This window comes from Lissotriton helveticus, chromosome 12, assembly GCF_964261635.1.
Source record: "Lissotriton helveticus chromosome 12, aLisHel1.1, whole genome shotgun sequence".
NCBI lineage: Eukaryota > Metazoa > Chordata > Amphibia > Caudata > Salamandridae > Lissotriton > Lissotriton helveticus.
The window spans coordinates 451039159-451065376 of NC_136073.1; the positions used below are offsets into that span (position 1 = coordinate 451039159).

Genomic DNA, 26218 nt, shown 5'->3' on the forward strand with positions numbered 1-26218 from the left:
CCTTTGCTAGGTCTCAATATATGTGCTTCAGTGGATTTTGAGAAATTAACGTTCAAAAAAAGATATATATCTGTAACAGCGGACCGGGCAGCGCTCCGGTTCGCGGACTTTTCGCGGTACGGAGCTTTGTGAAGCGAAGCTGATTGGTTCTCCGGCGTCTGTGAACATTCCAAACAGTCCGTAGCGGCCGCCATCTTGTCTCTCGGTAGGATCGAGAGACAAGAGGAGGCCAAAGCGAAGGGGCAAATGACCATAAGGGGGCATAGTAGATCCTCGCTGACCCCCTAGGTTTGATGTGGAGGTTTTAAAAGGGCCCCGCGGGGCAAAAAAAAATTATAATAATAATAATCGAACGGCTGAATGGATTTGCACGAAACTTGGCAAAATATTAGGGACTGGTAGCCCGATGTGCCTTTGCTAGGTCTCAATATATGTGCTCCAGTGGATTTTGAGAAATTAACGTTCAAAAAAAGATATATATCTGTAACAGTGCTCCGCTTCGCGTACTTTTCGCGTTACGGAGCTTTGCGAAGCTGATTGGTTCTCCGGCGTCTGTAAACATTCCAAACAGTCCGTAGCGGCCGCCATCTTGTCTCTCGGTAGGATCGAGAGACAAGAGGAGGCCAAAGCGAAGGGGCAAATGACCATAAGGGGGCATAGTAGATCCTTCCTGACCTCTTAGGTTTGATGTACCATTTTGCCAAGTTTGGTGTAATTCCGTTCAGCCATTCAGGCTGTAGACGTATGTAAATGTCCTATGGAAAATTGCATGGGGAAAACACATTTGAAAGTGTTGAAATTTAGAACCAATTAAAATGTTACTTTGGTTTTGTATTTGTGTGTGATGAGAGTTAATTGGTTATGTATATATCTCAAATGAGAGGAAACCACAGCCATTTTGTGATACTACTGTCTGAGGTACATTTGTGAGGAATTTTTGGTGGTGAATTTCTGGTGTTTGATTTACACAGTACTAACACTTCTCCTACTTTTAAAAAGGTGAGTTGTTAATTTGTAAGGGGAACTATGTTGTACACTTGAAGATAATTTGAAAAATGTTTTCTGTTATTTATTTGCAGTCCTTCTGTTATACTAAATACTTGATAAAGTTAGTTTTATATTATGTATTACTAAAAACGATAAATGAAAGTGATTATTTTTTTCTGCAATTTACAGCAAGCAATTTCAAAATAAAATGGCTCACAATGAAGAGACCGTGGTAATTTCTTTTGAATTGTCCACTACATTGATTGAAATTGACAGCACCAATAATGAAATATTGTCACAAGGAGGAGATGACTTGAATGATTCCACTACATTGATTGAAATTGACAGCACCAATAATGAAATATTGTCACAAGGAGGAGATGACTTGAATGATTTTTTGGATCAATCTGTTGATGGCGAATTTATCGAATGTTTGGAGACCATAGAGTTACAAGAATCATCATTGCAGACTTTTAATGAGGAGATTCCAGATGAGATGATTGAAGAGGAAATTACTGATGAGGACATGTTACTAGTTCTTTCAAATTTAGAAAATTCAGAAGAATAAATTTATATTTAGAAATCAAAAATTGTTTGAGACATTATTCATTTTTATTTTTAATTTATGAGGTTGGAGCGAAGTGATTGTAGTATAAAATGAGACTTATAGTATAGAGTGCAACATTTTTATGTTACATGGTAAGTTTACTCATATTTACTTCCCTTCTCCCACTATATTATCTCCAATGTGTATTTGACATCTCTTCTTCATCTCCGGCCTCCTTTCTCTCACTGTGTGTCTCTGATGCATCTTATCGCTGCTATTTTGTGTAATTACAGAAGAGAATAAAATAAAATAGTTTGGAATGTGAAAAGGGGGCAAAGTAGAGTACCCCTCACCCCCTAGGCCTTCTCAGGCGGTCCCAAAAGGATCAGTTTCTGCTTTCCTGAGAGATTATGGTATGAGTTCCATATACCACAATAATTTGCATTACAACATGCAAGATATATATCTCCTATTACCAACTTTTGGAGATATTCGCGCTAAGCGCGAATATCTCCAAAAACTAACACCTGCCCTGAGCAGTTCTTAGCCATGTTATCCAATGGGAGGTGGATAACATGGCTAAGAGCATTAGCTCGGTAATGCATGAATATCGCTGAGTTTTCAGCGATATTAATGCATTGCGGTCGTTTTTTATCGCATTTGCGATAAACCTTGATAATAGCAAGGTTTATCTTCGATAATTTCTGACGATGCTTAGCGGTAAAAAATTTGTTGGTAAGCATCGTTAGCGATAAATATCGCTTAACTTTGGTAATATGCACCAACGTCTGTTAACGTTCGATTCGAAGGAAATGAGGAAGTGTTGAAAAACATTGTTTGTGCCATCTTGCCTTTTTTGAAATGCCACACTTTTGTCGTGCACGGCAGCCATTTTAGATGCCTTGACCAGACCCACTCTCTGCACGCTGTCGATTCGTAGCATGGCTCCCCACCCTCGCAAGCATCTTCCCCAGGCACTGGTCACCCCCGCTCTCTGTGTTATGCATGGGCAATAAACCTCTCCCCATCTGCGCTGCTCTTCCCTGAGAATCACACTCTGTGCCCGCCCGACACCTCCCTTTCGCCCTATTCACTACCGCACCCTCTGACACTCCTCTTCCTCTGTGTCCGATTGTCCAGGCTATCAGCTAGCCCTGCAGATGTAGTTTATGGCCCCAGCTGTAAAGAATCACCCCTCTTCAAAGGAGTTATAGTAGATCAAGGCCCACACCCGATGAGATCCGTCACACCACACGTGTTCCTACTATCTGAAAACCATCCTGTATTGTGATTGGGGAGGGGACCGAGCCTGAAGCGGAAGATTCCAGGGATGACTCTTTGTACATCAAAGTTTTTACATTTATGTGTCACATTAAAAATATATAGCACTCCAACAAAGTAGTAGGATTATAAAACTTTAATAACTTATAAATATATACAACAAAACAAAAACAGTAAAAACATTTAAACAACGAAGAGACCGTGGCAATTTCTTTTGAATTATCCAATACATTTATTGAAATTGACAGCACCAATAATGAAATTTTCTCACAAGGAGGAGATGACTTGAATGATTTTTTTGATCAATCTCTTGATGGCGAATTTATCGAATGTTTGGAGACCATAGAGTTACAAGAATCATCATTGCAGACTTTTCATGAGGAAATTCCTGATGAGGACATGTTACTAGTTCTTTCAAATTATGAAAATTCAGAAGATGTTGCCTGGGGGTGGGTCGTCAGTAGCAGTCTGTTGTGCGAATAGTTCCAAGGCAGCAGAACGCGCTGAAATCTAGATGGCACAAAGGTGATGTCTAGTAAGTTGCCGCCCAGCAAATAACGGCGTGGGGCGCCGCGGGGGTGAGTGAGTCCAGTAGGCACCACAGGTATTCTTACCGGCATTGCAGAATTACTGCTGGGGACAATGCCTGTGCTGTAGCAGGGTCACAGCAGAAACAAAAAGGATTCTGTTGAAGATGTTGTTGGTTTTCAATTTGAAAACAGTTCTGGTGTCAACTGCTATGCTAATGTAGTGGTTAATGTTTTGTTTTCTCTAGAAAATGTAAAAGAGGGGGAGGCAGTCCAAAGTTCTGGTAAAAGGGCAAAGGAAAGGATCGGTGGTTTGAACTATCAGTCAAAAAGGGGAGGGGGTGCAACAATTTTTCCTACCGGGTCACAGTGTGCTTTCACCGGAACTGAGGTTTGCAGGATTTTAGTAATTCAAAGTGAGGCTGGCGCCAGCATGGGAGCGCCGACGTCCCGCGGATACAGTTTCGTCACTCCACGGGCGATAATGGCAGTCATTCCCCATCGGGGGTGTCTGCGGGGGTCGGAGACTCACGCGGCTCCTCTAGAATCTTCAAGGTCGTGGAGGACTACTGTGGTGGAGTCAACCAGTGACCGGGCCATTTCTTTATGCTGGGCCCGCTCTTGCCACGTCGATCGCCATTTTGAGAGTTCGGTAGCTACTGGCGATCGCGGGGTCAAATGAGCGGACGGGCTCCACCCTGCCGGGCGAGACGTTGCAGCATCGCCACAGTGGAAGAACCCTTTTCCGGGCGCCTGGAGCGCTGAGGGTGCAGGTGGGAAGCCTCCACTGGGGAGGCGGGAGAGGCCTGTTCGCACCGTCTCTCCCTCCCAGTGCACCCCACGGCGTCTCGCTTGAGATTTGTTATGGCCGGACCAGGCGATGAGGACGAGGGGGGGGGGCATGTGCAAGACATCCCCCCCAGTGTTGTCAAAGCCATTATTCAAGAAAGAAGAAGTGTCCCGTCCGTCTTCGGGCCGGGCTTCCGGTGGATGTCGGCCGGACGCCCCTTGCTCTGGCCCCATGAACGGGTTCCTTGGTTTATCGGCTGCAGCCGGATCCCATCGGCCCCGGCCGTTTGTGGACGGAATTGGCTGAAATTTTCAGGAAAATGGAACATTTTGTTTCTGAGCAGCCCCTGAAAATTTGGGGGGGGGGGTTCGTCAAGGGGGGGCCGAGAAAAAAGGGAGGTCCCAAAACGTGTTTTTAACATTGAGTTTTCCATAGGGCGGTTGGCCTCACTTTTAGCCCGAACGGCTGAATGGATTTGCACGAAACTTGGCAAAATTGTAGGGACTGGTAGCCCGATGTGCCTTTGCTAGGTCTCAATATATGTGCTTCAGTGGATTTTGAGAAATTAACGTTCAAAAAAAGATATATATCTGTAACAGCGGACCGGGCAGCGCTCCGGTTCGCGGACTTTTCGCGGTACGGAGCTTTGTGAAGCGAAGCTGATTGGTTCTCCGGCGTCTGTGAACATTCCAAACAGTCCGTAGCGGCCGCCATCTTGTCTCTCGGTAGGATCGAGAGACAAGAGGAGGCCAAAGCGAAGGGGCAAATGACCATAAGGGGGCATAGTAGATCCTCGCTGACCCCCTAGGTTTGATGTGGAGGTTTTAAAAGGGCCCCGCGGGGCAAAAAAAAATTATAATAATAATAATCGAACGGCTGAATGGATTTGCACGAAACTTGGCAAAATATTAGGGACTGGTAGCCCGATGTGCCTTTGCTAGGTCTCAATATATGTGCTCCAGTGGATTTTGAGAAATTAACGTTCAAAAAAAGATATATATCTGTAACAGTGCTCCGCTTCGCGTACTTTTCGCGTTACGGAGCTTTGCGAAGCTGATTGGTTCTCCGGCGTCTGTAAACATTCCAAACAGTCCGTAGCGGCCGCCATCTTGTCTCTCGGTAGGATCGAGAGACAAGAGGAGGCCAAAGCGAAGGGGCAAATGACCATAAGGGGGCATAGTAGATCCTTCCTGACCTCTTAGGTTTGATGTACCATTTTGCCAAGTTTGGTGTAATTCCGTTCAGCCATTCAGGCTGTAGACGTATGTAAATGTCCTATGGAAAATTGCATGGGGAAAACACATTTGAAAGTGTTGAAATTTAGAACCAATTAAAATGTTACTTTGGTTTTGTATTTGTGTGTGATGAGAGTTAATTGGTTATGTATATATCTCAAATGAGAGGAAACCACAGCCATTTTGTGATACTACTGTCTGAGGTACATTTGTGAGGAATTTTTGGTGGTGAATTTCTGGTGTTTGATTTACACAGTACTAACACTTCTCCTACTTTTAAAAAGGTGAGTTGTTAATTTGTAAGGGGAACTATGTTGTACACTTGAAGATAATTTGAAAAATGTTTTCTGTTATTTATTTGCAGTCCTTCTGTTATACTAAATACTTGATAAAGTTAGTTTTATATTATGTATTACTAAAAACGATAAATGAAAGTGATTATTTTTTTCTGCAATTTACAGCAAGCAATTTCAAAATAAAATGGCTCACAATGAAGAGACCGTGGTAATTTCTTTTGAATTGTCCACTACATTGATTGAAATTGACAGCACCAATAATGAAATATTGTCACAAGGAGGAGATGACTTGAATGATTCCACTACATTGATTGAAATTGACAGCACCAATAATGAAATATTGTCACAAGGAGGAGATGACTTGAATGATTTTTTGGATCAATCTGTTGATGGCGAATTTATCGAATGTTTGGAGACCATAGAGTTACAAGAATCATCATTGCAGACTTTTAATGAGGAGATTCCAGATGAGATGATTGAAGAGGAAATTACTGATGAGGACATGTTACTAGTTCTTTCAAATTTAGAAAATTCAGAAGAATAAATTTATATTTAGAAATCAAAAATTGTTTGAGACATTATTCATTTTTATTTTTAATTTATGAGGTTGGAGCGAAGTGATTGTAGTATAAAATGAGACTTATAGTATAGAGTGCAACATTTTTATGTTACATGGTAAGTTTACTCATATTTACTTCCCTTCTCCCACTATATTATCTCCAATGTGTATTTGACATCTCTTCTTCATCTCCGGCCTCCTTTCTCTCACTGTGTGTCTCTGATGCATCTTATCGCTGCTATTTTGTGTAATTACAGAAGAGAATAAAATAAAATAGTTTGGAATGTGAAAAGGGGGCAAAGTAGAGTACCCCTCACCCCCTAGGCCTTCTCAGGCGGTCCCAAAAGGATCAGTTTCTGCTTTCCTGAGAGATTATGGTATGAGTTCCATATACCACAATAATTTGCATTACAACATGCAAGATATATATCTCCTATTACCAACTTTTGGAGATATTCGCGCTAAGCGCGAATATCTCCAAAAACTAACACCTGCCCTGAGCAGTTCTTAGCCATGTTATCCAATGGGAGGTGGATAACATGGCTAAGAGCATTAGCTCGGTAATGCATGAATATCGCTGAGTTTTCAGCGATATTAATGCATTGCGGTCGTTTTTTATCGCATTTGCGATAAACCTTGATAATAGCAAGGTTTATCTTCGATAATTTCTGACGATGCTTAGCGGTAAAAAATTTGTTGGTAAGCATCGTTAGCGATAAATATCGCTTAACTTTGGTAATATGCACCAACGTCTGTTAACGTTCGATTCGAAGGAAATGAGGAAGTGTTGAAAAACATTGTTTGCGCCATCTTGCCTTTTTTGAAATGCCACACTTTTGTCGTGCACGGCAGCCATTTTAGATGCCTTGACCAGACCCACTCTCTGCACGCTGTCGATTCGTAGCATGGCTCCCCACCCTCGCAAGCATCTTCCCCAGGCACTGGTCACCCCCGCTCTCTGTGTTATGCATGGGCAATAAACCTCTCCCCATCTGCGCTGCTCTTCCCTGAGAATCACACTCTGTGCCCGCCCGACACCTCCCTTTCGCCCTATTCACTACCGCACCCTCTGACACTCCTCTTCCTCTGTGTCCGATTGTCCAGGCTATCAGCTAGCCCTGCAGATGTAGTTTATGGCCCCAGCTGTAAAGAATCACCCCTCTTCAAAGGAGTTATAGTAGATCAAGGCCCACACCCGATGAGATCCGTCACACCACACGTGTTCCTACTATCTGAAAACCATCCTGTATTGTGATTGGGGAGGGGACCGAGCCTGAAGCGGAAGATTCCAGGGATGACTCTTTGTACATCAAAGTTTTTACATTTATGTGTCACATTAAAAATATATAGCACTCCAACAAAGTAGTAGGATTATAAAACTTTAATAACTTATAAATATATACAACAAAACAAAAACAGTAAAAACATTTAAACAACGAAGAGACCGTGGCAATTTCTTTTGAATTATCCAATACATTTATTGAAATTGACAGCACCAATAATGAAATTTTCTCACAAGGAGGAGATGACTTGAATGATTTTTTTGATCAATCTCTTGATGGCGAATTTATCGAATGTTTGGAGACCATAGAGTTACAAGAATCATCATTGCAGACTTTTCATGAGGAAATTCCTGATGAGGACATGTTACTAGTTCTTTCAAATTATGAAAATTCAGAAGATGTTGCCTGGGGGTGGGTCGTCAGTAGCAGTCTGTTGTGCGAATAGTTCCAAGGCAGCAGAACGCGCTGAAATCTAGATGGCACAAAGGTGATGTCTAGTAAGTTGCCGCCCAGCAAATAACGGCGTGGGGCGCCGCGGGGGTGAGTGAGTCCAGTAGGCACCACAGGTATTCTTACCGGCATTGCAGAATTACTGCTGGGGACAATGCCTGTGCTGTAGCAGGGTCACAGCAGAAACAAAAAGGATTCTGTTGAAGATGTTGTTGGTTTTCAATTTGAAAACAGTTCTGGTGTCAACTGCTATGCTAATGTAGTGGTTAATGTTTTGTTTTCTCTAGAAAATGTAAAAGAGGGGGAGGCAGTCCAAAGTTCTGGTAAAAGGGCAAAGGAAAGGATCGGTGGTTTGAACTATCAGTCAAAAAGGGGAGGGGGTGCAACAATTTTTCCTACCGGGTCACAGTGTGCTTTCACCGGAACTGAGGTTTGCAGGATTTTAGTAATTCAAAGTGAGGCTGGCGCCAGCATGGGAGCGCCGACGTCCCGCGGATACAGTTTCGTCACTCCACGGGCGATAATGGCAGTCATTCCCCATCGGGGGTGTCTGCGGGGGTCGGAGACTCACGCGGCTCCTCTAGAATCTTCAAGGTCGTGGAGGACTACTGTGGTGGAGTCAACCAGTGACCGGGCCATTTCTTTATGCTGGGCCCGCTCTTGCCACGTCGATCGCCATTTTGAGAGTTCGGTAGCTACTGGCGATCGCGGGGTCAAATGAGCGGACGGGCTCCACCCTGCCGGGCGAGACGTTGCAGCATCGCCACAGTGGAAGAACCCTTTTCCGGGCGCCTGGAGCGCTGAGGGTGCAGGTGGGAAGCCTCCACTGGGGAGGCGGGAGAGGCCTGTTCGCACCGTCTCTCCCTCCCAGTGCACCCCACGGCGTCTCGCTTGAGATTTGTTATGGCCGGACCAGGCGATGAGGACGAGGGGGGGGGGCATGTGCAAGACATCCCCCCCAGTGTTGTCAAAGCCATTATTCAAGAAAGAAGAAGTGTCCCGTCCGTCTTCGGGCCGGGCTTCCGGTGGATGTCGGCCGGACGCCCCTTGCTCTGGCCCCATGAACGGGTTCCTTGGTTTATCGGCTGCAGCCGGATCCCATCGGCCCCGGCCGTTGGTGGCCGGACTGGTAGAGAATGTGGCGGGACTACCTGAAACTGTCAAGGGCCACCGCGGCCGGACTGGGAGAGAGAGGGGAGGGTCGAGGACACGGACATTCCCCCCCCTGCAACTCTCCAGCGTTGTCAATCCCCCTGGCCGGGTCCCGCTGGCCTCGGCCTCTCCTCCGGCTACACCCTACGTGATGATCTCCGAGGCGTGGCAGCAGGACCCGCCTTATATGTGTTGCTTCCGGCTGGGCGTAGCCGAAAACCTGTTGCCCTTTGGAAGTTTCTAGAATGGGGCGGATGTCTGCTGACTTCTATCTTTCCCAGTTTGCCGTTATTTGGCCGTGGCAGGCGGTGGGACAGACACGTTTTGGGGCAGTGAGGGGCGATGTTTTCAGGTTTCTTATTACGGGCTTACTTCTAACGTTTCTTGTTTCTAGGACAATAATAGGTTTTATCATTACGTATTGTTATCGTTTCTTTGTTTGTTATTTAATAAAAAGTTCATCAGTGGCCTACTGATTTTCGTTTTCCTATTCCTTTCTTTCCAGGTTGTTTCATGCTAAAGTTTCTGTTAACAGGATACAGTGATCACTTCGTTATTATTGCATATGTCCTTTTCACTAGGGGTGCTCTCTTGTTGGGCCAGATATCTCTAGTAAATGGTCCGGGTGAAACAGGTGCATCAATCAGTGGGGAGTAGATAGGCATGACAGATTACAACGGGGGAGAAAGGTCCGCATTACCTACCCTTTCACTACTTGCAAAGATTTTCCTACGTTTATTTGCAAACAGGGAATACCTCCAAAAAGAACTAATTCCCAAACAGTCAATGTTCGGACAATCAATCAATCAATGAGGAATGAAATAGGTACGACGTGTTAAAGGCTTGCATTACCTACCCTTCACTATCTGCAAAGGGAGAGAGAATATTCCTATTCTTCCTTGTTTGCAGGCAGAGAAGATCCTTAAGAGAACCAACTTCGAACAATTCAATGCTCGATTCAAACAATCAACAAGGGGTACTGTGAACACAAATGAACGCCGCTTATGTACATACACATTGCTATTTTCAACAGGTTGTTCCTAATGTTTCTATTTTAGCGAGGTCAAAAAGAGATCCCATTAGTGGCCTACTGATTTTGCTCGATTCCTTTTGTTTTTTTTACACGATTTTTCGCTATCTGCAAAGACTAAACAGAGTATTGCGACTCTGTGCTTGTTTGTAAATAGAGAATGAACCAAAGAGAACAATCAATCAAATGGAGAGAGAAGCAGGCACGACGGATTACAACGGGGGCAAAGGCCTGCGTTAACTACCCTTCACTATCTGCAAAGAGAGAGTACTCCTAATAGAAATGAGGGGTGGGGGGCAGCATTCAAAGCAGATCAGTGTGCATAAACACGAAAATGTTTTTACTTACCACGTACTTGACATTCGACAGCTTATGATATTTGCTATTAAAAAACCATTGAAATTCACTGAAAAAACCATAGGTTATAGACCATATATAGTTAGGAATTAGCATTTACAAAACCTTGAAAATTCACTGAAAAAACCATAGGTTATAGACCATATATAGTTAGGAATTAGCATTTACAAAACCTTGAAAATTCACTGAAAAAACCATAGGTTAGAGACCATATATAGTTAGCTGGACATTTTATTGACATAAAACCAATGAAATTCCATATATAGTTAGTTGCACTAACTATATATCGCGCACCCGCAATCCACTGCTGATGATGTCACATATTACATCATTCATGACATGGTCAGTGACATCACTGATGACATCACTGATGACATCTCAAATGACATCACTGATGACATCACTGATGACATCTCATTTGACATCAATGACCACATCACTGATGATATCATTCATGTGACAATACAATGCATCTCCTCACATTTTAATATAACCTCTGTTTCACCCAGTGTTAAATACAGAGTATAATTTTTGAAACCATTGACACACCAATACTAGTTACTACGTACGCACTCACTGATTGCTACGTCTACACACACCTTCACTCATTCACCCATACAATCATTCATACATACAATCACTCATCTTTACAACACTATCATATGCACTCATACACCTATACAGACACTCACAGTCTGCCACTCATCCATGGAGTTACTCACACACCTAGTCAGTCCTGTAAAGAATCAATGACACTTCCATTTTCTTGTCTATACAGTTAAACATAGAGCACCTTACATTTTCAAACATATACTAACACATACTTACCTTCTTATACAATCATTGATACAAGTACACATTGATCTGCACAGAGTCACACACCTCCCAGCTAGCCACACACACACTCAGTCTCCCATACAAATACTTGGGCAATCAATCAATAACCCATATAGTTACTCATATAGCTACTGATCAACACATGCAGCAGTTTACAGAACAACAGACATAATGATGCACAAATTAAGACAGTTTAGTCACTAACCCATGCACTCAGTGAGACACATTTAATCACTCACTCATACAGTCAGTCATGCACCTACTAAATCCTTCGTCCAGACACTTACACATCCACTCATTCTTCAATATGTAAGACATATTTAAACTTTACAGAAACAAAAAATCACTGGATGTTGTTATCAGTGATGTCATCAGTGATGTCATTTGAGATGTCATCAGTGATGTCATCAGTGATGTCACTGACCATGTCATGAATGATGTAATATGTGACATCATCAGCAGTGGATTGCGGGTGCGCGATATATAGTTAGTGCAACTAACTATATATGGAATTTCATTGGTTTTATGTCAATAAAATGTCCAGCTAACTATATATGGTCTCTAACCTATGGTTTTTTCAGTGAATTTTCAAGGTTTTGTAAATGCTAATTCCTAAATATATATTGTCTATAACCTATGGTTTTTTCAGTGAATTTTCAAGGTTTTGTAAATGCTAATTCCTAACTATATATGGTCTATAACCTATGGTTTTTTCAGTGAATATATATATATATATATTCGTTAGTTCTGCTTAACAATTGTACATATCACTTATGGTCATATTCTATGTTTACATGTATATAGGTGACTGCATAAATAAATACATATTTTACCGCATAACGATTTATCTGTAATTGCTTCACTATGGAATTACAAAACAAAAATAATAAAAAGCAAATAAATTAATCTTTAAATACAGCAACCCTTGAAAGTGAGTTTATTAAACACAACTTAAATCTACATATATAACCTTCCTTTTACATATATACCTTCCATGGACTTATGTATCTTTATATTTATTACTTTGCTTCTAATTCAGTGTCTCCAATGCACTACCCTATATCTCCCCCTATACCTCTCGCAATATATCCTCTACTTCCACTCTCTGACTCATCTCAAACCTCATTCTATTACTCTTTCCAATGCACTACCCTATTTCTCACCCTATGCCTCTCTCGATATATCCCCTACCTCTACTCTCACTCACCCCAAACCCCATTCTACTACTGTGATCCCCAAAATAATCCTTTCTGATCTCACCTATTTCTCACTCTAAATCTCTCTCAATATATCCGTTACCTCCGCTCTCTCACTCATCCCAAACCCCATTCTACAACTACAATCCCCAAAATAACCCTTTGTAGACTCTTCCCTCCTCTACCCCTACTTGCATCATCCCATACCTCTTTTACTATTAAGATCTCCCAAACAAGCCTTTCTAAACCCTTACCTCCGACTCTCCCCCTCCACCCTCCTTTACTCATCCTAAACCTCCTCCAACTGCTGTGAGCTCCCCAAAAAACCCAATTCTAAATCCTTTCTTTCACTATCCTTTTAAATCCATATAACAGACTAACATGTCCACCCCTCAAATTAATTTCATATTTCCCTACACTAATTTTCCGCTAATCCTATTTGGGTACCGGAGTACCGTGCTACCTGCCGAAAAGCGATGTGACACCTCATCAGCGGTAGCAAGCGCTATAGAAATGCAAACCCTTCTCTCTTCTATCCCTCCACTACCCTTTTCAATCCATATAACAGACAAACATGTCCACCACTCAAATTAATGTAATATTTCTCTATACTGATGTACCACTAATCCTTTCTGGGTTCCGGAGTAGCGTGCTAGTTGTCGAAAAAGCGATTTGATGCCTCGTCAGGGGTATTAGGCGCTATATACATTTTTTTACAATTACATACAACTCACCCTCCTCCCCTGAGAGCCTTCTTCTTATAGCTTGGGATTATTTTATTCCCACTTGTGCTTGAAAATCTGAGGTAATTGGTCTCTCTTGGGAGTGTTCTACAGGGTGCTATCCCCTGATTGGCCAAAATTTGTAGTTTGGTCCCTTTTTAAAAGGACATAAATAGGCTATTAAAGTGATTGTTCATTGCCATAATAGACTATGATAATGATACATACTGCTTTATTATGGTACCGTGGGACTACCACTTCAACAACGGGAAAGATTCAAGCATGAGAACCTATGAAAGATACCAATACTGAAGAACTATAGTTACAGGTAAGTAACTTATTTTCATACTGCTTTTTTGCCCCCCCTCCAAATCTATAATCCAATTTCCAAGTAAATGTTTTGCATGAGGACAGCCCTGCCAGGCCTTTTGAATGAGGTACTTAGTCTCAGTTTAACAGCGCCACACCACACTTTTGGTTCTGCAGGGTTTCTTGCATGCTTTTGCCACCATGGATCACCACAACCTTCTTGAGGGGTAGGCTGTGGTGTCTGAAGCCTTCCCAACTAGTATAGAATGGTTTGGTTCCTCCTATCCAATAGTCAACATAATTTCAAATGAGGTATTCTTAGTTCTGTTAAGTAAAGGAGGTAGGAGAGCACCTCATACATTGAGTTAATGGATCAATTTCCTAATGGGTTCATCCAGTTTCCCAGCAAATTGCTACAGTTCTTACTTATAAATGTATGCCAGTTGCCTGGAGAAACAACATAAGTATTTGACTGTCCACAGTAATTCAGTGCTCAATATTTGAAATATATGGAATAGTTTATTTTTAAATTTTGTTTCTGCATTAGGCAGGGAAGCTACTTTGACCAATATTCCTTTAATTTTACCCTTAATGCTGTCCCTTGCCATACATTTTGAATGTTGTTTTATTGCTCAGTCATTTTTACAGCTTCTTTATTTAATAATTCAGCTGTTTTCCAATGATACTGATGCACATTCTGCAACAGTTATCACAACGCATTACAGCTCAGTGCCAAGACGTCTCGGCATTAGTTGCGCTCTACAAATGTTTTACTTACTTACTTACAGCTATCCGATAGAGACTTTTATCCACAGATTCCTTACCTTAGAATTATCCCTAGGCGTCATACTATACCTGGAAATTTTTCATGAGCAGTACCCCTGTGCGCCGGTAGGTGGTGGTGTTTGGCTGTGCTTGGGATCATCCACACCGAAAGTGCCGTTCACAGTGCCTATATAGGCGGCACCCAGGTGCGTTGATGTCAGTTCTTTTCTGCCACCCAAGCAAGCGCAGATCCATGAAGAGCTACTACTTAGTCATTTTTGACTCACTTTTTTGATGTTTTGTTGAAGTCTTTTTGAGTTTCACCTCCTGGTGTGGTAGTTATGTTACCTGGGAAGGCCGGCTTCAAGTCCTGCAGTGCCTGTCACCGCCAGATGTGGTAACATACCCGCACTTTGTATGACTGGTGCAGTGTGCAGGACCACGACCCGAAGCCCTGCCCGACTGCCGCATAATGAACACGAAGGCCTTGAGGGAGCAAAGCCTTAAGCTTATGGCAGCTCGACGTGCGACACAGCGACAATCGAGGTCCCGGTCTAGAGGAAGGTTCCGGGAGCGGTCGCCGAACCCAAGGTAGTCGTTGCACTCCAAGTCGTCGAGTCACACGGGTAAGTCCAAGTCCCACAGAAGAAGAAGAATTTAAAGTGTGCTTCGACTTCACCTCATTCGTCGGCCGATGAGAGGAGTGACCATCGCCCAGGAGCCGGAGTGACCACCACCCAATTGAGAGAATTTTATGAGGCCATGCATTCCACACAGGTTCAGGAGGGGCCCCTACTTGATCCAAGCCGGCACCAGTCTGGCCCCAAGGATCCACTTATGGATCCGATCGGTGCCAATCTTGCCACCTCAAACTTCCCCGATGCCAATCCCAAGGCTCCTGGTGCCAGCAGCGCACACCGGCGGCGCAATCCCTTCCTGAGGAACCTGCACTGGCTCCCTGTCAACAAGAGGATCACGTTCAGGCTCCTCACCCACGCACACAAGTCCCTCCACGACCTGGGCCCCAAGTACCTCAACGACCGCTTGACCTTCTACACGCCCACCCGTCAGCTACGGTCCACTAGCCCCGCCTTCGCCGCCGTACCACGCATCCGAAGAGCCACCGCCGGAGGCAGATCCTTCTCCTACCTGGCGGCCAAGACATGGAACTCCCTCCCCATCCACCTTCGGCTGACCCAGGACCATCTCGCCTTCAGGAGACAACTCAAGACCTGGCTGTTCGAGCAGTAGCGGACCCCTTCCCCCAAGCGCCTTGAGACCCTTCCGGGTGAGTAGTGCGCTATACAAATGTCATGATTGATTGATTGATCCTCATGCCTGACTCCAACACAGAGCCAGAGGGGCATCGTCCAAAACTGGTGCCAACTGGAGCCATGCCTTCCAGGCCAGAGCCTGAGTCATATTCTTATGGGCTAGAACTTGGGGAGGGAGTGAGGGGTCACTGGATCCTGAAGATAGCAGCCCTATGAAAAACAAATGGATTGAGTGAGCATCTGGGTGAAGCCAGTGGCTTAGACACTTCTCCAGATACTGGCATGCTTTCTCCCCCTACCATTGCTACGGAGGAGGGAACATCATTTGCAATTATGGTGCAGAGGGCTGCTTAGGTCCTGGACCTTAATTTGCCCTGGGTAGCAAGCAAGACTAATGTCTTAATGGAAGTGCTTCAGCAAGGAGTGTGCCCCTCAAAACTGCTTCTCCCTTTCAATGAGGTACTTACTGATGCCCTGCTTGGGACTTGGTCCAAGTCCAGCACAGGGGCTTCTGTGAACAGGACGATTTCCCGCCTCCACTGCCCTACTCCTGAGGACTCAAACTTCCTCACCTCACTCTGGAGAACTTGGTGGTCCAGGCCTCCACATCCCACGTAAATCCTGGTGCATTCCCAACCACCGCGCCAGACCAGGAATCCAAGAGGCTGGACAACTTAGGCTAGAAGATGTTCCACCAGCCTGGCATTGCGATCCATAAACATTGCTTACCTTTTGGGACGCTATTACTGCCTTCTGTAGAATATGCTTGCGCAGGTGCTGTCAACAGACGAGAGGAAGCACAGGCTGTGCTCTCCCAGGCTTTTGCCGACGGGACAGATGCAGCTAAGCTCACCTTTCTCTGTGGACTAGACACCACTGGCTTACTAGGCAGCGGGGCCTTGTCGACAGTGGCCCTGGTTGAGGACTACTGCTTTTTCTGGGGACGTCTAAACATCACTCATGGAAATACTCTTTGATGACTCCTGTCCCTTCGGACCAGGCAGATTCAGCACTGGAGCGGTTTAAGGACAGCAGGGCTACCAGATCATTGGGCATTTCTATGGCCCCTCGCCCCTACGGCCCCTCGACACCCTCAATCCGCCTTACACTCCTTTCCTACAGAAGGGGCATACAGCCACGCCCTTCATTGCCCAGCCACCGCCAAGCACAAGCTTTCCAGCCTCTGCATGGCTGCGGTTCCTACCTACCCCATGGGTCTGGTGGCTAGCGTTCAGGTCAATCAGTCTTGACCCTATTCCTCATGGGAACAGTCCTGCCCGAACTGCCGAGCCAGGTCCTCCCTGGACCATAAACAAGCATTCTGGGACCTGTTTCAGGGCATCACCCCTCAGCAGCCAGCCTAGCTTAAATCCAGTGGTGCAGTGAGTACTGGACCCACGTCTGGACATACCCTAAGCCACTTAGGGCACACATAGCTACATCACAAAATAAAATGGTGGATGGAGTGTTGAAACTTAGTTGTTTACCAGTGTCGTACCAGGGCATCAGATACTATTGTGCTCCAGATCGATAAACATGTTACTCCAGGGATGACGTGTGTGGCTCTGTGTTGTCGGGTTTTTGAGTCTTAGCGCCGGGACACTACATGGAGTAGCCGTGCGCCTTACAAATACAGGCTAACATAACATAACATTTGTATCCTGGACTTTCTCACTGTAGCAAGTTGAGTTAACCCAAACAGGCTGCTAAGTGGACTGAAATACAGAATGTGCTTCAGAAATGAGGTGGCTAAACTTGTTCACATCATCACTGTTCAAACCCCAATAGTAGAGCATATTGGAGGCATCCTTTATCGTATGGGATGCTCCCAAATTTTTTTCCGTGTTCCAACACTTTTTAACATATTTGTGGAACTAATCAGCTTATCTCTGGTTAATTCAAAAGTAAAGATGGATCAATAGTCAGAATTTATTATGCAAGTGTACATAAAGGCATCATCTGCAGAACATATCCAAAAACTATGATCCTATTTCATAAAAATACAACACTGGGTGTCTCAAAATTTGCTGAAGTAAAATCTGCAAAAGTCCATATCCTCCTGGTATCTCCAATATACCATTGCATATTTGAGCAGTTGGTTCTGGCTGAACTGAAGTTCAATGGGTTCTCTACAAACCTGTCACCTGAAGTAAATTTGTGAGGCTTCTTTCTAGAGAGCTGCTTATCCCTCTCCTCATGTGTTAACAATATCAGCAAATTAGTTCTGGTACTCCCTCACAAATTTAAGAACTACCTCACTCAGTCAGTCAGTCAGTCAATTATCTATATTCGATTATTAAAAATCATAAAAGAGCGAGCAATAATACATGACAACATTTCATCAGGACACGTAATAATATAGATCAATATTTTGTTAAAAAACCCTAAGATCACATTATACAGAATAAATTATACATTGATATTAAAAAGAGTAAAATCGATAAAATATAAAAGGTAAACATTAATCTGGGACAAGGTGCCTAATTCTAGAGCGGTGCTTATTTGTACGTACGCCTGCAACCAGAAAACTAGCAACATGAAATGCTACTTTCAAGTTCGGAAGAAGTTGCAAGAACATCATGGCTGGTTTTACCTGTGTAAAACCCAAATTGCACAGTATAGGCAGCAAGTATTTTTTCCTAATCTCTTTATAATGGCCGCAGAACAAGATAAAATGAGTCGTGTCCTGGGTGGAAAAATAATCGCAATCACATGGTTCAGCATTTTCAGGTCTAATCCACTTTTTTAAAGTTACCCAGAATGAAGGGAATCAGGTCAAGACGAAATCTTGTTAGAAGGAAACGGTGGTATGGTTTATTTACCAAAAAAAGATATGGTTCCATACCTGGGACAGATGTTAACGTACAATGTTTCCTAACCGTAGATTTATTTAACTCTGTGGCTTCCCTCTCCAAAACATAATAATTTGTCAGGAGATTTTTAACTATTTTTATGTCTTCCTGATTTATCAAATATGGAGAAGAAAAAAGTTTGGGTCGGCCAACTAAAGTTAACTGCGTCTGAACGTATTTTAACCATGGAATATTGTGTGCTCTATCCAGGGCTAAACAATCTTTAAGGATGTTATGATTTAAAGTAAGCTCCTGGTTTAGCCACACTTTCAACTATCCAATAACTGGGGCTAATTTTAAAATGTCGGTGATATAGCCCAGTCCAAGCTCTGTATGTATTATGTATGTAGAAGTCGATTGAGGGACGGAAAGCAGAGTTCTCAAGAATTTATTTTCTACTTTCTGGATTTGATCATATTCATGATTAGTGTACCCCCAAATAACAGAGCCGTATTGAGCAACCGACAAACATTTAGCTTTGTAGACCTTTATAATGCTTTCCATGGGACGGGCTCCAAGTTTTTTAGCAAAACCAAGCAACCCAGCAGCCGCTCTTGCTACAGCGTTGCTTTTAGCCAAAAGCTGGGGGCCCCACGTGCCCTTTTCATCAAAGGTCACTCCTAGGTAAGGAAAGGAAGGACTCTCCTAACCTCTTTCCCAGCACAGAAAAATGTTTTAGTCTTTCTTTTCCTGCCTGCGGCTCCTGCTATCATTACGTGGGATTTTTCTACATTGGTTTTCATGTCCAACGAGGACATGAAATCCCCAAAGGATAAAAGGAGTTTATTTAATGCCACTCCAGAGCGTGCTAAGAGGACAGCATCATCCGCGTACAGGAGGACGGTATCTTTATCTCACCTGCACGCGGGATGTCGGTGTGGGAATCTGCCAGAACTGCCTCAAGGTCATTTATATAAAGAGTGAAGAGGAGGGGGGCAAGGATACATCCTTGCCTAACCCCCCTCTCTGACTTAAAGTGACAAGTACATCTTCCTTCCCTAGTCACTCTGACCGAGGTCTTAAGGTCTCTATGTAGCTCGGCCAGATACCCCACCAAGGGAGCATCAAAGCCCATGGACAAAAGGACCCCCCACAGCTTGGCCCTGTTAACCAGGTCAAAAGCTGAGGAGAGGTCCATAAAGGCCATGTACAGAGAGCCCCCCTTGGCAATTACGTATTTGTTTATGATCAGTTCTAGGTTTCAACACTGATCTAAAGTTCCTCTTTTGGCTCTAAAACCATATTGTGCATTTGATAGGGCACCCTTCCCTTCTAAAAGCTGAGTCAGTCTTCCTAAAAGGACTCTCCCCAGGATTTTAACACTAGAATCAATTAGGGAGATTGACCTATAACAGACCGGGTCTGTTCTTTGTCCCTTTTTAAAAATCGGTATTATGGTAGACTTAGACCAGCTTGTGGGAAAAATAAAATCTCTTGTAGCGTTAAAAATATTAGTGAGAATTTTGGCACTTAATTCAGGGGCACTCTTAAAGAAATCTGCGGGAACCCCATCGGGGCCCGGTGCCTTTTTAGAGTGTGTGTCACTGATCGCTTTTTTTACCTCCTCTATGCTAAAAGGGGGGATGATGGCTACTACTTGTGTAGATTGTATTCCACAACCTGGAGTATTATCAGGGCAGCTATAAATATTACTGAAATGTGTAACCCACTGTTCATCGGGTATGGTGCAATCTGCTCTCTGCTTCTCTAAACCCACAAAAAAAGGATGGTTTATTATCGCCCAAAATCTAGAACTATCTCTCTGTGTATCGGGCGACAATAAATCGTTCCAGGCCTCCTTTTTGATCTCGGATTTCCTCGTCCTGATAGCATAATTATATTTTTTTCTCAGTAATGCTATCTGTTCTTTGTCTCTTGGTTTGTTTTTTAAAGCCTTCAAGAGGGTTGAGTGAGCCTTGGAACAATTTGAATCGAACCATTTTGGGCCCCTATATATATGGGGCTTTTTCTTTACAGTCAGGTCTATATTGACCTGGCGGCAAATAACGTTAAACGCTTCTATCAAGGTGGTAACAGAGTTATTATTATCCAAGCAGATTGCAACCTCCCCCTCAACTTTGGCCAGGGTATCCTGTATAAAGGTAATTGGGGTTACTTGATCCCATTTCAGTCTGCGATTCTGATCTCCCAGGACTAAATCAGTCACACATAAAACTTCAATCTCTCTCTTTCCCAAAACTCCCTGAGATACTATCTCTAAAATTACTGGGTTATGATCACTAAAAACTGAAGTTTCTACCTTGTAATTAAACACTTCAGACAGAATACTGAACGATAAAAAAATATAATCCACAATTGTGCCAGTGTTGTTACCCACGTATGTTGGTAACCTCAAGCATGTGTTACTACTATAAAATTCATAAAGATTAAAAATTGCTAAGAGTGATTCCAAAGCCTCTCCACGTGGTGAGTGTTCAAAATGCGGAGTGGAGAGGAAGGGGGGGAAATCCTCGTATTCCACGCGGCAATCCATGTTACATGGGTGAATATTATAGTCTCCCATGAGAATCACATCGAAACCATGAACACTATTCTCACTGTGGGTGGACAGGAAATCCTCTAGAGTTACCAAATGCTCGTTCAAGATTTGACTGACAGGAGAATTATAAAAATTAACAAATAATATAGGCTGTTAGTTTTGTGTGGTTAGTTCAACCGCTAAGATATTTGTTGAGTTAGTTTTAATCTGTCTTGGCTTCCCTTGAATATCTAGGGAAATATATATAGCCAAGCCCCCCTTTGCCCTTCCAGAATTACTAGGTACTGCAGGTACAAAGAAATGGGAAAAGCCGTCTAGAACAAGTCTGTCTGACGTTTCCCAAGTTTCTTGGAAGGCAAGAATGTCATTGGATCTGACTATCTCCAACCAGTTCTTATCGTTGAATTTAGATCTGATACCAGCAACATTCCAGCTCATAATTCTGCAGATCCTATTGCCTGTGAGTTTTGGATCTAAAGGCCCAGAGACAGGCAAAGGACCCTCATCATTAGTATCTTTTCTGAGAGAGAGTCAATCGTTTTGATCCATGAAGGATAATGGGGCATAGCGATTAAATAATTGAAGGGGTTCTACGAAAGAATTTTGCTGTGGTAAAAGGGGATAATGGGCCACTGCATTATGCCTTATATCTTGCCCCCGTCTAGGATTAGAGTCCCAAAATCTATCCCACCCTGGTGCAGGAGTCCTTGGATAAGTGACGTTCTGTTGCTCCCCATAGAAAAACTTCAGGGTTAGAGGAACAACACTGCCCTGTCTGCGTTGAGGAGGGAATAAATTAGCAAGTATGTTAGGAAGGACGTCTTGATTTGAGAGGCTCACTGCCACACAGTCCCCTTTAAACTTTTTCGGCCGGTTTCCCAGCCAGGGGACCCTGGTTGCTGACTTAATTACATTTGCCAGTTGGTGTTTTCCCCCTGGAGCTAACCGCATATTATTGGTTAGCCAGTGCAGAGCCTTGCTTGTAAGGGAGGTAGGGCTTTCCACTGTTCCCCCTTCCAAAGGAGGGACATTCGCTAACACAAGAACCACTGGTGTGGCCTCGACTAAACATTGTAGGGGGTCCGTAGAATGAGCAATTACTGGGGGTAAGGTGATAGAGGGATTATTATCTGTTGGGATGTTAACTAAAAGAGGGCCCTCGATAGTAGTAGCCAATGATGTTAATGGTTGGGGCGGTAAATTCTCAACAGACAGCTGAATCCCTGCACCAACACTTACAGCCTCGCTAACCACATTTCCCCATGTATTATTGCTCAAGTTTGTAACTATTGTGGTAATGTTTTCTACCCCCCCTGCAACCGTGGTGTGGAGACCACCCAATCTTTTGATCTCCACTTGCAATTTATCGATTTTAGATATTAAAGGTTTTACAATGGCATTAATTTTTAACTCAAGAAAGTCAGCAATCCTTTAAAAAAATGCGTCCTCAAAAGTGTGATTTTGTATATCCTCCACTATGTTTACTTGCTTTGTCTTTGGGGTAATAGCCCTCTTCCTTCTTGTCCCCGGACGTGGTCCACCCAGCTTAGGTGGATTTTTAGTACATAAACGTCTTGGCCTTGTTGCACGCCCTTTAGGTGTCTGCTCATCAGATGAAACTCGTGCATGTTTCTCCTAGTCAGAGTCAATGTCAATGTCACTTTCGGCCTGTATATTGGAAACCTCAAAGGCCGGGACTACATTGTCAGGTGCGCTGCTTAATCCTTGGAAAATAATGCCACTAATTATGCTCTCCTGATTGGCTTCCTGCAAAATAGTGTCATCAATCAAGATGGATGCAGTCGGGGACAAACAACGAAGGTCTGGGGATTGGCTTAACCCAAGAGAGTTTCTCCTCTGCCTGTTTATTTTTTTCACGGTCTGGACGAGGTAATTGTCAAGAGTGTTTTGTGGGGCTTCCTTCGATTTCGTAGACATGTTTTCAATATACTCACAGTCTTAATTTTTAAAACTAAAATAATAGCTAATAGGATACTCTTTAAACTGTGAATCTTACTTACAAAGATGAATCCTGCAGCGTTTCTGGCCCTGCCCCTGCCTCCTCGTGCCGATGAGGGCCGTAGAGGGCCCGCCCTTTGCCCGGGCTTAGCCCCGGGCGTCCCGCGAAGCGGGTTCCTGTGGCGCTTATGTGCGCCTCCCTGGCGCCCTCGCGGTGTCACAAAGCGCGCCGCCGCGTAGGCTGCCGGGAATTGCGGTCCCGGAGCGGCGGCGCGTGTACTCTGCAGGAAAGTGACTCTCGGCGGTGGCGAGTGGTTCAAGAGTGCCTGGCGTGCTGCGGCGTCTGGCAGGTAAGTAGGCTGGTTCCCCCCGCTCCGCCGGTTCCTGTGGCGCTTATGTGCGCCTCCCTGGCGCCCTCGCGGTGTCACAGAGCGCGCCGCCGCGTAGGCTGCCGGGAATTGTGGTCCCGGAGCGGCGGCGCGTGTACTCTGCAGGAAAGTGACTCTCGGCGGTGGCGGCGTGGTTCAAGAGTGCCTGGCGTGCTGCGGCGTCTGGCAGGTAAGTAGGCTGGTTCCCCCCGCTCCGCCGGTTCCTGTGGCGCTTATGTGCGCCTCCCTGGCGCCCTCGCGGTGTCACAAAGAGCGCCGCCGCGTAGGCTGCCGGGAATTGTAGTCCTGGAGCGGTGGCGCGTGTACTCTGCAGGAAAGTGACTCTTGGCGGTGGCGGCGTGGTTCAAGAGTGCCTGGCGTGCTGCGGCGTCTGGCAGGTAAGTAGGCTGGTTCCCTCACTCAACAACAACTGAAACCAGCAGATATTAGACTAGTGATCTCTCGGTTTGACTAAAATAACACCATGCTTGCAGGAACATCTCAAGCAACCATTCCACCATTAAAAGCAGTACTTCACTCAGCAGCTAAATTGGTATCTTCAAAGGGAAAATTCAACCATATAACACCCATACCTAAAGATCTTCATTGGTTACCCTTAGACACAAGGCTGACATTTGAAGTATGTGGCCTTCCTAGCCATTCACCTGAAGAACCCCCCAGACCTGTCCAATTTGTTGACTTTCTTCTGAAGAATCACAAAGTTAAAGGAGGGGGACTCATCTTCATGAGACACCAACATTCAAAGTAGGCTTTGACATTAAAAACTCTTTGTCCGGCATGGCTACCATACTGGGGCACTCTCTTCCCCAAATCTGAGGACACTGACTGACTCTTTCAGAAATGTTCTCGAAAGTCATTTGTCTCGCTCACACCTCTTTCAAACTCTAGACACTGTTGTATGGGTGGGAGGAAATATTAGACTCATCAGAAATAGGTTTCAATAGCTCTAATAATAGTATTCCCATGCTTTCTCAAGTTTGTGTTGCTCATAGTTGAACCTTTTTGTTGTATGTTATTACTCATGTTCCATGAAAAGTGTGCTAATAACACTCAGCGTCTTTTTTCTAGGTTGAAAGGCCACAGAATAGATGTTTCAATTCAACAGTGACCGTAGCTGAGAAAAAATACAAATCCACAATATGGTATGTGAATTTCTGTTCAACAACAGCACGACTATGCTTGTGCTCACTACTGCAAAAGCTTGAGCGTGTGTTACTCATTTGGGTTGCCTGACAAACGTGTCACCACACCTGTCTAGCAAGCAATTTCTTTTTCTGCTAAAATGCATGGACTTATATGTCTCTATGAGCAAAATTGAAGTAGGGAACAAGTAAACTCCACGTTGACAAATTGCTTAGGTGAAAGTGCTGACAAGGGCTTTGGCTAGGCAACAAAATAAGTTTAAGAAAGCAAAATGTTTTTAAGTTGCATGTTTTAACCATGGGCTCTAATCATTTTATAGCAGTAGGTCCACACCAGAGACAAGACAACTGTGTTCTTATGTTTGGAGAAACAAGAGTAAATCTAGAAATGTATTAGGAGCGGTTGAATTAAGTAGACATTAAAGGGAGTAGTTAAGAGAGGCAGCACAGTCAGACTCTGTACATGTGAAGTAAAACCACACCTCGAACTGCTTGTAAATAGCTTTGTTCTCTATTAGTAGAGCGACAAGACCAGCAAGTCATGTTATTATTCCAATCCTAGTACAAGTGATGCCATGCAAAGTCATGTGGGAATATGCTTAAAATCTGCATGTGCAAGTCCAGAATGCCAATTGTGAAACATTGTTGTGTATGCATTATTTTGTACCAATATGTAAAGGGAAAGCCATTGGCTAGTAGTAGAGAAATATGTTTTGGGCCCTCATACTCCTTGCACTTTGATATAGTCACTCCGGGTGATGGTTGCAACCCAGAACAATTTAAGGTAATATCTAGAGCATTTGCGAAGAGGTCTGATTTGGTCTTGCATAGAACTGAAATCTACCTTTATCCTGACCTTAGCCATACCACTCATTTAAAGAGGCAACAACTGCAGAGAACTAGAGAAGAGTTCTTAGCCATTGGTCTTCAGGCCTCTTCGCTGGTTCCCACTAAGTTTTGTATCAAGCTGGGTGGGCAGGTACATACATTTTCCCATTCAGCTGCAGTAAACTACCCCAAGGCTCCATAATGCAGGGGACAAGGAAACCACAGCCAATGAGATATTTACTATCAAAAAACATAAATTTTGGTTGCGCTCAAAATATTAACTTGAACCCTGCTCATACTTTCAAATGAGTAAATTTTTTGGGTGTAGTATTTCGCCAATTATATACCCAGTATGTCTGTTGGGGAGTTGGATATTTTTGTTTCATATAACGAGTCTTTATTATACCTAGGCTGTGGGGTTTTAGGTTTAAACCTATAATAACTGATAAAACCCCACTGAAAGAAAAATAGCCCTCACCGGTTAAAACATATAAACACTGAAAAAACACCTGGACAACCACAAACTAAATGCCATTCAAAGAAAGGAAAAAGAGAGTGAAAGAGTCATTTTTTTCTTCCTGAAGGGGTCAATACAATGTAACTTTGTTATAAAAGTAACAGTAAGAAAGACTGGCTAACATTATTCTGCTTGAGTTTTGTTGTTCTTTAGGGATGCCGCTAAAATATTGTTTCTTCTTCCTTTTACTTTTTCAGTTTTGCGGCCTTTGGTCTAAAGATGCAGGGTTTAGTTTCATGTTTTAGGTCTAGTTTAATTATTTTATAAACTATAGAGAATCAGGAAATATCAAACTCATATTTGATATTTTGGCTGCATTTGATTTTTTTCACCAATAGGTAAAATGGCTTGTTTCATGAAAATCTTTCCTAATATGTGTCATCACATTTACCCACAGAGAATGGGTAAAAACCCTTAATACATCAGACCATAGT

General features: G+C 43.6%; 1 protein-coding gene across 3 annotated transcripts in view; it reads left to right on the forward strand.

Annotated features, from left to right (window-relative positions):
• DUS2 (dihydrouridine synthase 2) overlaps nucleotides 1–26218 on the forward strand; it is a 507948-nt gene that overhangs the window by 460964 nt on the left and 20766 nt on the right. For all 3 annotated transcript variants that reach the window (XM_078669057.1, XM_078669059.1, XM_078669058.1), the window contains one exon: nucleotides 24366–24439. In XM_078669057.1, coding sequence (XP_078525183.1) covers nucleotides 24366–24439 — 74 coding nt within the window. The remainder of the gene's footprint in view (nucleotides 1–24365; nucleotides 24440–26218) is intronic.